The 13,343-nt window shown below is 40.0% G+C and overlaps 1 protein-coding gene across 1 annotated transcript in view; it reads right to left on the bottom strand.

Annotated features, from left to right (window-relative positions):
• Positions 1 to 231: 231 nt before the first annotated feature.
• LOC146758285 (receptor-type tyrosine-protein phosphatase T-like) overlaps positions 232 to 13,343 on the bottom strand; it is a 170,878-nt gene continuing 157,766 nt past the window's right edge. The window contains exon 7 of the mRNA XM_085517424.1: positions 232 to 1,041. Within this exon, the coding sequence (XP_085373550.1) occupies positions 686 to 1,041 (356 nt within the window). The 3' untranslated portion in view covers positions 232 to 685. The remainder of the gene's footprint in view (positions 1,042 to 13,343) is intronic.

Below are 13,343 nucleotides of genomic sequence, written 5' to 3'. Positions count from 1 at the left end.
CAAAGGAAGAGGATGATGCTAGGGATACTTATGCTGTGAGAGACAGTGAGGAGCACTATTCTTGATTTCCATTAGTGATCCATTTATGAAAATGGGATGAATATACCTGAAACATGAAGAATGTGATCCTTTAATTTTAACTGATAAGTCCAAAATGCTTTAGAAAGATTTTTCATAACCTTGGATCAAAACTGATCTGTTCCAATATGAAAAGCAAAAAGGAAGACACTGTGCAGTGTTCAAATAGGTTTCTTTGTCAGAAGGTAGAGGAACAATCAGCACAATCAAATAGAATACAGAAATATATTCTAACAATTCAATGCTTACCGCTTATCCCTGTTGCACAGAATAGCCAACACTGAACTGCTTCTACTTAAGAAGAACACATATTTTGCTATAAACTTGCAGGGTGAAAATGTGATAATAGTCAAGTCCTAAGATCTATTTGCCTACTGGAGAATCAGTTGAAAAGCTCTCGTTTGCTTGTCCGTTTCAACAGAAAGCAGACATACCCTGTGGAAGAAAGTCTTGCAAGCAAACACACTGCATGAATAAAAACAACACTCTCAAACACTTGTCCATGGATAAAAAGTCAAAATATACCTACAGCATATCAAAATCCATAAAGTTCATTCAGATCTCCAAAGAAGCACATCTACAAGAAGGACAGGTAAAGTCCTGTCTGTTAATGCATCAGTAAGCAAACCAAAACATCCATGCAGTACTGGAAAGCAGCAGAAACACTACCTGCACATTTTGTCCTTGTTGTGAGTGGTGGTCCAGGTGGTCCCGTGCCTCCTTCTCCAGGGCGAGTCAGCAGCACTCTGATCTCATACTCCACATCTGGATCCAGATGCCACAGTTTGTAATTGGGAGAGTCCACAATGTGGGTTTCTGCCCAGTTCCCAGTGGTCGTCCGATACTCCACCTCTTTCAGTATGATGGGCCCGTCTCCGATGATGGAGTTGGCGTTGGGTTTGATCCACAGGTAGGTGGCTCTGACAGCCAGCAGCTCAGGAGGAGCAATAGGAGTTGGGGGTTCTGTAGACAAAAAGAAATCATGAGAGGCCTGAGGCCTTCCACTATGTACCTGTAAAGCAAGTCTGCCCCCAGTCCATTGTTAGTTATTGAATTTTTCCTGTTATTTACCAAATCTTTCATTTGGAATATTCTTTTTATGAAAGTATTTATTGCTTTACAGAAATAAAACAATAAAAAGGCACTATATTTGTTTTGAAGTTATTGCCCCTTGCACTGCTGTATTAATGCAACTGGTAGCATTACCAATGCAGAAACACCACTTCAAAAAATACAGTGCTTACAAAGCAACTTCTGCTGAAAATATAAAGCACAACAGTCATACATTTAAAAGAACAGAAGGTTTGTACTTATTTCCTCCTTTACGCATACACATACTGGCAGTCAATAGAACACAGGAGGAGGAAAAGAAGTCTTAAATAACACAGATTGAGCACACCTGTGTAGTGCTTAAAATGACACAACTAGCAAAGAGCAGAAAACTCAAATCACTTGTTCATTCTGAAGTTTTATAGAGGCAAACATACATGAAAAATAGGACAGATTTGCAGTGAAAGCACTGGCTATTTGTCTGAGAAGGTACTGCAGTTACAAACACTGGGGATCTTTCAGTGGTCCTTCACTCCAGGCACCACTAAAACTGACTGAGAGCTTTGATAGCTCAGAGCTAAAAAAAACAAAGGCACCAAGGATTGACTGTGAACTTGCTTAATTTCATGAGCAGAAGTACCCAAATAAAGTCTGTGTGAGACTTGGAAGAGTGCCCAGATGTCTGAGAAGCATCACGAGGAACTCAGCCACTGAATATAACCTCTGTGATAGAAAAGCAAAGACAAGGACTGATATCTCAGCAGCACCCTGTGACAAAAGCCACTGATGGTCTCCTGAGCCCTGCCTGCCTGATCATCCCCCTCTGTTGGAAATAACACCTGGGTATTGGAAGCCACATGAATAGCATATGCTTTGTGGTTTTGAAAACCCGAGCTGAACTGTGCAAGATTATGAGCAATTTCATTAATTTCATTTAGCTTTTGCTCTGCCACACTCTAATGCAGTTTGCCTTCAGCCCAGAGGACACAAAACCTATTCTCTTGTGAAAACAAGGCAACGAAAAGGACATTTCTCTCTGAGAAAAAAAGAAACCTATGAATGTTACATCACGACATTAATTTTAGAGCCCTATGGGAATTACTCTGCAACTCCCACAGCTGATTCCTCACTGAGCACAGAAAACAGCAAGAGGGCAGAACCACGGGAATGGGGAAGAAAGGAGATGGAGCAACACGGGATGGAGGACCAGAGCACTTTCCCCTCTGGAGAAGTTTTGCAGGTTAACATCTGCTGAGTGAAGAGAAACAAATATACAGAAACCAGCGTAAATACAAAAGTACCAACTAAAACGTTACCTAATTCACCTCCTCTGGCTATCTAATCACAATCAGCTATGCAGTAAAGTTATTTCTCTAAAAATAAAATAATTAGTTTTCAAGAAATGCATGTTGATACATTATCATTAAAAATCACATCATTATAAATCTTAAATTGTTTATTGCTTTTTTCTTGGTGCAAGAGCATTAAAAGATGGACTCACTGATTTTTATTCCCAGTGCAAAAAATGACATCTTGCAAAGTCACATTACAGCTGAGCACAAGACAAATGAAATATTAAGCATCATTCTCCTGGGCTGGTGATGCTTCAACAACAGCATGATCCAGGTTACTCTGGGATTTGATTGCCAGTTAGAACAGATTTATGGGCCTGAGTTTAATTAATAGAACAGTTTGTCCTGCTAACCAGACATTAAAGTCTTGTCTAGCAAGTTTAGAAACTAATATTGCCAAAGCAATTTAAATTAAGACGGCATCCAGCATTACTTCCCTGCCTACTTCAGGACAGATCTAAACCACCTCCCCTCCACCTCTGCCAAAACAGGGTTTCCATTTTCATCTACCCCTTCATTTTTGTCTCTCTAATAACATTAGAGGAAGAGATGTTGCAGAATAATGGAATATTAGGAGTTGAAACTGTTGTTCTCATTTTCCAAACAGAAGGAGCAAAGATGAGCAGATGTAATTGCAATTTTTCAAGACTCAGTAACACCTCACTGCACATAATGGGCTCTTTCCTACTGGCACCAACTGGACAGGAAGCTACTTTTCAATATCACTCTTTGCCAAACTATTGCAAGTGATCTTAACTAGTTATTCACTATTTAGCACAACTAGAACATAAACCAGGACCTTTTTTTTGGCCATTATAACTAAACCCACTTGTCAGTTACAGATGACCAGCCTCATGCTAACAGCTTCCTTTTGTAATTAAAACCTTTCTGCAACCTCGATTAACAGGGAAACAGATTGGGTCTGTACACATGTAATTGCAATCAGCAGTATTTTAAGCATCATTTGATCCATCCAGCCCATATTTTATATAGCAAGCTTTGTCCACCATGTTGCTCCCTTTCAGCCTTTATCCCTCTTCCTGCAGACACTGCAGGGAAGAGCACACCTGGAACTGGGCTGCTGCAACTGGGACGGCATCTAGCCTGAATGCCAGTCCCAGGATGGACACAAAAATGAGGGTTCAAGAAAAGAAAAGACATAGTACAAGCCCAAAATAGTTACTGAACATGCATAGATTTTACCCTGCACACAAAGTAGTTCCAATTATGCAGTCAGTGATGGAATTCAGGGTGTACTCTTCTGCCCTCCATAAGAAGAGAAATACTTCACATACAGCACCCATTTTACTCTTGGACAACCGCTTCTGGGTATCTCTACCCTTCTACTGGAATACTTCTCTACCTGACAATTCTAAGCAATTGCTTTAATTGAGCTCAAAAGGCTCCAAAATGAGGGAGAGAAAAGAGGATGAACCGAGTGCTCCGTGACAAAGCACTGGATGCAGCATGGGTGAAAAAGCTTGAAATGAGAACAGAGTTTATGTTCTATACTTAGTTTTCCAGTTATCTGTATAGTTCAGTGGTAAAACACTGTAAAGTGGACCAAAAGATGGAGAAAGTCAATAGAAGACTGCTAAGCTCTGTCCGTTGAGATCAATCGCGAAGGAAAACGGTATTATAGAAGACAAATTATTTGCTGGAGACACCTTCAACACGCTACTTTTTTTCTCTCCCATAAAGATGATGTAAGAAAATGTTATGTTGGAAAAAATCAACAAGTCTGTTAGAAACGTGGCAGGAAGCAGCTGGTCCATCAGTCCTTGGTAGAGGTCTAAACAGTTCTGGAGCTTTTAATGGAGCTCCCAATGAAAACATGAAATGTTACAGATTTTGATTGCTGCAGTGAAAGAAACTACAGTTATCTTCATAGGAGGTGCTGGGTAATCCTTTAAGTAGTAGATCAGTAGATGACCAATGTGTAAGCAACTGTAAAATGTACTAGATTGACTATCATTCAAGTAAAAGGCATGTAGTTGTTCTCCCAGCAGTGTGACAAATACTCCCCAATCAGCAATGACTTTCATCTCGGAAATGCACCCAGAGGTACATTAAGATTATTTCACAGAGTGCTTTTTCTGAACTCTTTTTTGCCAACTTCAGCCCAACTTACCTCTCACATCTAAAACCCCTGTGTGAAAAAGCAAGATGAGATTGCTGAAAACTAAGCAGCCTGTTCAAAAGCCAAATAGAACTGAGGGAAAAACTCCCTTTTGGCAGAAGCATAGGAGGAAGCAGACATGGCAAAAAATGTTTGAAAATACAGTTGCAAGAAACACACTCAGCCTAACTGGAACAGAGCTAAAGCCATTAATTTTATTATCCATTACTAAATACAAACAGAAACTGTTGATTATATTCCATATGGAGATAATCATAGAAGAGGTAATACCCACTAGGACAACCAATGAGCTATTTAAATGTTGCAGTGAATGTCACTTGCATTAATTCTGTCTGAAAGTTTGTATCATCTTTAAGAAAAAAGAGAGGTGATTCCTGAACAAGCCCTTGCTTATTGCCTATTCTAAACCACTGCAATCCCAGATGGAAAGCAATAATCCCCTCACTAAGAAAAAGACCTGAGCACGAAGCTGGAAAGGAGCACAGCTGAGATCTTGCTATATCAATCCTTGTGAAAGAAGGCTGAAGTTCCATCACCATGACATCCCTGATCTGTCCAGAGGAAAAGGGCAAACTCTACCAAGAGACCTTTAGAAAACCTCCATTGTTCTCCCAGGCACCAGAAAGGAACTGCCAAAGAAGCTGTCTCAAATTGAGACGTGAAAACAGGAGAATGTTGAGGGTTTTTTTTGTTTGTTGCTTTGCTCTAAATCAGAGCTTCTGATTTCTATAATAAAGTAAAAAACGTTCTATGCCAAATTGGCACGCTGCTGATGTTATTTTTTGGGGTTGCTGTTGCAATTAGATGGCTGTTTTTTGCTTTTTGGTGTTTTGAGACTTCATGCAAGTATCTCATGACAGAAGGGAATTATGTGAACAGCTTAGATCAATTACAAAAGATTCAAGAAAATTAATTGGCAAAACTGAAGCCATGGAGTGTTGCTGCTTTTTAAACAGGGATAGAAGAGACTGATCTGAGAGTAAAACAAAAGGGAAAGTAGCTGATGGCTTTACAGAGAGTTAGTTAATACTGGATACTTTTTCTTGCCCTGCTTCCATAGACAGCCATACACATGGGAACACAACATCAGCTCAACCTGATCAGCCCAAAGGTCTGTCACACTCAAAAACCAGTTCCAAGTCTACTTCTAGCAAAGCATAAGAACAGAAGAGTTACATGTTGATTTTCTACAGCACATAGTACTACGTAAGGACTTCCCAAGCTCCCTAAAAGAGTCTCCCAGTATCTGTATCATCCCAAGTAGTTTCACAGGACAAACCTCCAGCTGACCAGAGTCTCCACCTGAACTTAAAAATGCACCAAATGCAAGAACTCAGCTTAGAAATGTCAATAGCCGATTGAATACTGAAACATCAGAACTGTTTTCACTGTCTACTGTGATACAATTCATAAGAGAAAGGCATTAGAAAAAAATCAACCCTGCATTTGCATGTTGGCCAAGAGATGATTTAAGATAAAAAAGAACCCCTATTGTTACAAGGCTGCCTGAGCCATCCAGTCTATACCTGTCACAGTGCTTGATATCCTGTAACATCAGTAGTACATGTCCTGTCTGTAGCCAGAAATCCCAAAGAGCAGCAAGACAGCTGCAGCCTGCCCAGACCCACATGCACACAGCCAAGAGCACAGGCTCCAACTACAAGCTCAAAGACACACAGTGCTTTTCATTCTTTGGCGGTTAAAGAGCTGGGGATGGGGAGCTGCTATTTGCTGGACAAGCAGGATTTGTGTTTCCAAACCTGATATTGCTTATTCCCCTACTAATAGGAACTGTAACCACAATTTTCTCACGGCATCCTCACTGAGCAGGTGAAACGGGTAAAGATGAGGCCAGAAGGCAAATGTCAAGCTTCTTAGAACCCTTTTTCTTCGAATAAAACAAAAACTGCAGAACAGAACATAATTGTGTGTTTTTTGGCACAACAGCCACAAACAGTGGCTACTGAGAATGTACATAATTAAATTTACATTTAAGAATGCAAACCTAGCTGTTTTAAGAAATGAAGTGGCAACACATTGAAGTGCCACTGTTGGGATTTTTCGTACCTCTGTCCTTGAAGATAAATCTGTCACCTTAGCACAGCTGTGTTGCACACCTTGTTTGTAATGACAGCTTCGAGCCAGTCATGTAAATGTCTGAACAGCATCTGTGTGACTCCTTCTACTTTTACACCCCTGTAATGCGCATTTTAAGCTCTGAATCATGGTATTTATATTGCTTATTAAGAGCACGTTACTGTTATAAATGCAGCCATTGAATTTTGCTTTCCAGTGACTGTCTGAACTTCCAGTTCCATTAACTGCACAAAGAAACAGCATGAGGATTTGACGAAATTTAGCATGAGACCATTTCACTGCACTGACAGACACGGTACTAATAGCTCTTTTGTCTATAAGAGAGACATTCAAATCAGTCTCTCGGTAATGCAATAGGCTGACAGCAATGGCATATGTCAACTGTGTTGGAAGAAATGTACCAGTGGCGTTAATAAAGTGATTCATTAATTCACCTGCATGGGTAAATTGCACCAGTCTGCCTACTCTCAAAGAAAAGTGCCCAGAACCAGCTCTAAAATCAATAATTCTGAATATTTAATTAAAGCAAAAATCCACGGAAGAGAGAGAAGACAATGCCGGGTTTCTACAGTCTACAGAACAAAGATTCATACATCCTAAGGATGCAAAAGCCTTTCTTGCGAGAAGCTGGTTTTGTATCCCGTTATCCCATTTGTATCCCAACACAGCAGTCCCAACCTGCAATCACCACCCTTACAAACATTTCACTTCTCATCCTTCACAAGCACTCCTGCACTGCATGCAGAGGCCCAGCGGGTGTGCAGGTGTCTCGTTGGCCCTCTTGAGATCAACACTGCAGCCATTCCTGGGAACAATCAGAAGATTTTTATGTGCTTAACAATCAAAGACTTACAGAAAGAATGGGAACTTGGCAGGCTGGTACTTAGCTAAAGATCCAGGACACTGGAGTAGTAACTGGGGAGATGCAATTAGATGCTGCCATATTGTTTAATGCATTAGCAAATTAATGTCAGTCCTTTCCATGTGATACTCCTTCCAATGCAGAATTTACTAGCACACAGTAAGTAGCTTCAGTACGGTATGATACAGACCACACGTCATAGCATGTCATCTGCTTCTCACTTTTGCTTTCACGGCTAATATCTCTGCCTGCAAGGGACTGGACACAACATCATGATTTGATCAACTGTCTCCTGTCTTACAACAAAAAGGTCACCTACAAATATTAGCCAATGTTCACCACGTCATGAGGCAGGAATTCCTTCCCAAAAACTGAAGTTGTAGAAGACTCGGTCAAAAGTACTGGCATCAATGTCATGGGGAAGCAGAAGGAGCAGATACAGTGCAGATCTATGTGACAGATTAAGCTAGGAAATGCTTTAGTTTCCAAAAGCATAAGAAACAAAAGGTTGTTGGTATTTACAGTGGGAAAGGTGGAAAGTGGGAGGTTTTGTGTAGAAATGGAATTGCAAGTTGACAGCAAAGCAATCACAGCGATCTGGCTGAGAAGGACAGAAGTGAGAGCTGAAAAGGCACAAGTACAGGAGATCATACAGAGAATAAAAAGCAGTAAAACAAAGCCCATATGTAGAAGAAGCAGGGGAGAAAACATATGCGATCCAGAATGGTGTCAAAGAACTAAACAAAGTGGTCAAAAAACTCAACGCAATGGCAATAAAACAAGAGCAGAGCAGATCTCTGGGGATAGTAACTGTAATCACAGAAAGAAAAAAGAAGCTATTGGAGCAAGATAACCAATATTTGACAAGATGCTCATCTTCTGACACTCCCAAAGAGCTAATAGTCAAAACGTATGGAATTATATCCTTTACATCTCACAGCAGGGTAGGTGTAGTACTTTTGTTCTAAAGAACTTGCAGCCTGATGAGAATGAGGAACACACTCTCTATACATTTCCCCCTTAAAAAGCAGTGGAAATACTCCTCAGTGATTTGAATATGTCTGTTCTAAATTAAGCAACAGAGCTGCCTGGGTTTAAAGAGGGGAATGCAATGAAGTTTGTTAAGAGGTAAGATAATTCAGAAAACTTCTTGAAACCTTTTTGAAAGCACTGCAGTCACCAGATAAGACAGGTGGAACAAACCCTACTTAACAAAGTTTATCAGTGTCATCCTATTAAACAGAGATTTATGAACTTACCCTGAGACCAGAAAGAGTTGGTACAGTCCATCACCCCCTACCAACTCTTCTCCTAATTCTGTTATAAGTTAAAGGAGTGGGGCATGGATACTGATTGGGAATTACCATAGCATGCTATTTCATTAGCCTTTCATACTGTTTGTCTCTCAGAAGCTTAATCTGAATCCCACCAGAGCCTCCAAGGATGCTTTCATTCTCTAATAAAGAAGAAAATAGCATCGGATTAGTTGAACAGTATCTCATTTCCCAGCGTAAATTAAGTGAATTAGATGGAAGACTGCTCTAATTGTAAAGCTTATTACAAGAACCCACATAGATTAGAACTGAATGCTTCTCTTTGAGTCATCATTTGTAGTGTAAAAGAGGGAAAAAAGAAGGTGATTGTAGACTCTCCCAAGGCTCCCTAATGGCTCAGTATTGACGAGACACAACTGTATCAAAAGAATCAAAAACCTCCACTACTGTAGCAAGACACACTCATAAGTATTGTGCTCTCAGAGTGCTAGAAGGCAACCTTTCTTTACACAGATAGGAGTGCACAGGCAGTCTCCAGCTAATCTATGCGAGCATCAAGCTCCCCAGGGTTGCGAGTAATGGCCATTTAACTCATTTTTAATGTTTGTGTGATCTTCTCAACCACAGAATAGCTACACAATGACATCATGACAAGAGAAACAGCATCATGCTCCTTGTTGCTTATGGAATGACACTATTATGGAATACCATTCTTGTTACGGACATCTTTCACGAGAGACTCAACACAACACACTCCTATGTGTTAAGAACTTACATATCCATGAACTGATGGCAATACTCTAAAATTTAATGTGTAGCTTCTATATATTCAAGCTTGTACTAATCATCTCAAGTTCCCTCTATAGTCAATGGAGAGAAATGGACAATTTCAGACAATGTTCAAGGTAACTTTCATATCCAAGACAGATGAAGTCTCCTTTCTTATGGCTGCAACTACTCTGTACAAAGATACTGAAAACTGCATCCACATCCCATTCAAAAACAAGGAATTCTCAACAGCCAGTAGTCAGGGCCAGCTTTAGCTCTATCTCATGCTTCTAACTCTGGGCGCTACTTAAGCTCATATATCATGTGTTATTAAATCTATTTCAGCTTTCTGCATGAACAAGCTGCTAATCTCCCACAGGGACTGCAAATGTAAATTCAACAAGCACAAAAAAGTAGAAAGGCAGTAGTAGTAGTAAACACATAAACCGTGAAACATGTAATTTCAGGTCAACTCAAGTTCAAGCAGCTTCATCAGTTGCTATGCTACTAGCTTATGATGATGGGAAAGGATGGAGACAACAAGACTTTATAGGTTCTTCTAGAGAGGCTATTTAGCAACTTTGGCTTTCTGGCACATCTCTGTCTGCAGAATGAAGGATTGTCTGTCTCTAAGCTGCTGAAATGGCAAGTGACTGGTGGTATTGACTACTATGAGCAGCATGGAACAGTTTGTCCAGATTGATTAAGTAGTTTAATCCATAGCAACCTGCTAGGTTTGCAGGAAAAGCCTCAGGCAGGGTTTTTTCATTTCGTTTAAGGCAAATTGGGGAATTAAAACATCCCACTGCCCTTTACCATCAGCCACCTCTGAAAAGTATGTGAAAGATACTCATGCAAAGTGTAAAAAAGTCCAAGTGTGTCCTAATAGCACACCATGAAGCTCCATTTTGACATCCAGATCATAAAGGGATCTCTTTCCACCCTTAGCTTATATGCCAGACTCTTGTACATACTTCATACCAGCCAGAAAGAAAGAAATCTGCCTATTACACCAAGAAATACTCCCCAAACTGGTTATTTGTATTAGTACTTATGATTTCCAATGTGTGGTGTTGTTGTTTTTATTTCCATGAAGAACAAACTTTCTACTTCTGAATGTACCTAACAGAATACCTGAGAGTCGGTCCTATTAACCCCAAATACACTCCAACAAGATAAGGAATTCTTCAAAAAACCACTTTCACTGTCTAGTCCAAGTAATCTTAATGTAAGTTAAATGGGGCTTCAGACCAAGACCTTCTCCTTGCTGAAATGTTACAGTCCAAAAAGTGCCTGACAATATCCGTACAGCCCTAAAAGCCCCGTTATTTCAGAGATGATACAAACTGCACTCAATTTGTTTTCTATGTATCTGCTACTTACGTTAATCATGTGAATAAAACAAAGAATTTCTTGCAGAAGGGCTTGGTTTGTGGCATGGGGACCCATGAACACTGAAACCTATCATAGGTGTACAGCTCTAATAGAGCACTGCACTTGGGAAACTGCACCTGTTGACACCGGGATTTTCAGGCCTGATAAATCCCCATTTTATTTAAAAAGTCTCACCCTGTATCATAAACTTCCCCCTGAAAAAGTATAAAAGAGGCATTTCAAAATCTCTTTTGTGTATGAAAGAATCTATTTTGTAGCCATTAAAGAAAAGAGATTGAAGGTCTAAGACAGCAATCTACAGTGGTGAACAATGAATGACATTTCTACCCAACTATTCTTAGAGCTACCAACTGAGTGAGCAGCCAATCGCAGAGAAATTACAGGGGATGAGAAGTAAGAGCTGGTAATTTCCTCAGCTGCAGCACAATGGAGAAAATGTCCCAAACACAGAGTGCAGCTCCCTAACCAAGAGGCCAGACCACATCAATAAATCTAATAGTCCAACTAAGCGAAGGCTGGTAGGATATTTCCTTTAGACTTGAAGACCAGCAGAAATCCAAGATCCCAAAAAAGGTGCTGCCATTTTACTGGTTTGGGTGTGCTTTGGCTTTTTGTCAAGCAGTCTCCCAGTATTCCCAAGGATGTCTGTAATTAGTTAATAAACTCTTTCAGTAAGTACATGTTCACTGCTTGTCCTGTTGTCACTGAGGGAGTTAGTTTGAAACAAGATCTCCTATAACCAGACAAACCTGGAAGCTTATTTGGTCATGGCTCCTGGAATACAGACTGTAACTGTAGAAGAGCTAAAGCAGGTTTTGATGTAGTGTACTGTATCTAGAAGTCAATGCAAAATTAGTATTAAGACAACTTGTGTCCTCCACAGACAAGATCTTGTACTTGAGCTTATGCAACAGAACCCTGTCCTTCTTGAGAAGATGCTATTTCTCATTCACGTCGCATCAAGTTTCACACACTTCCTGCATGACCTCAAATCAACTTCCTCCAAATAAAATCTCCATTATAAAAGTGTGTGTTCCAATGATATAAAATGATAGACTAAAATGATTTATGGAGGAACTAATGGATGGAATATTCACTTTGCTACAAATCTTACCTAAACAGAATCTGCAGGTGTCTGAGAACCATCTGCATATAAGACTCATCAGATTATTAGTAGTTTGTTCACTGAAGGACACTTTTCTGTCCAGAGTTTTCTGCTTAAAGTACATTATTACTCCATCTACCCATGCAAATTGAACCTGGGCAATCCTGAGTAGGTTCAGAATCTACCTGAATGTACTGATGTAATGAGCTGAGTGCTTCCCAAATAGTTTAGTTCCCTACAGACAAACATTCAGCGAAGTCTAAAAACAGAAGGGAAAATCTGTTAAGACATGCAAAGACAGCTTTGAAAACAAACAAAAACCCACAACAACCAAAAACTACAATCTCAAAAACACTTCAAAGGATTCAGGTCACAGCGACTCATCCTTTCAAGATGATGTGCTGTGGTACACAAGCTTTGATATACAATCTGTCAGCTTCTAATAGCAACACTCCCTAAGCATGGCCATCAAACAGGTCAAGAATCATCAAGAAAGAGCAGTTCACACATGCCTTCTGGCCGAAACAAGATCTGATTAAACACTACATTATTCCAAAGTGTGATTTGAGACCACTGCTGACAGAGAGGAGTGGATTACACATGTATACATGACTACACACCTGCACACGTTTGCACTGCCATACTATCTGTGTTATGGTGATAAGCACTGCACAGATGAAACTCTACACCAGGCTCATACCTGTACACACAGACAGGAGAACAGGAGCAGCACTGACTCCCAGCAGGAAGACTGGCTGGAACCTTTTTGCACCATCATCCTGTTACCAAGTACTTTGTAATCACAACAGCTAAATTGAGAGCTGCCAATTACCTTAATAGCTAATACGTAATTAGCAGCAGCCTGAACAATGTGTCATCCTGTGAATGTGAAGAATCAGCAACTAAAATGCAAAATGACCAACATACTATTCAGTATGAAAAAGTGTTATGCCTAGCTTAGATGAAAATGATGACTGGAAAAAAATATGTTTTCCTCAGTAAGGGACGTTTATCACTTTGTACAAGGTCTGTACTTCTTAACTCAGTGGAGAAGTCATTAATTTAGATCCATTTGAGTCACTGATGGAAAAACAGGTTTGATTAAAAAAGCCACAGAATTTAGAAAGGTAGGCTGTGAACTCTCAAGCTGTCATTCACATTGAAGCAACACAGCAAAGGCCATATGTTGATTATTTCAGCCTTTGGTACGTACATAAAATTG

The sequence above is a fragment of the Coturnix japonica genome, chromosome 16 (genome assembly GCF_054131305.1).
Source record: "Coturnix japonica strain WE chromosome 16, WE-NBRP24, whole genome shotgun sequence".
Classification (NCBI taxonomy): domain Eukaryota; kingdom Metazoa; phylum Chordata; class Aves; order Galliformes; family Phasianidae; genus Coturnix; species Coturnix japonica.
Note: the sequence above shows the minus strand (reverse complement) of the source record. Positions and strands in the feature narration are given on the sequence as shown.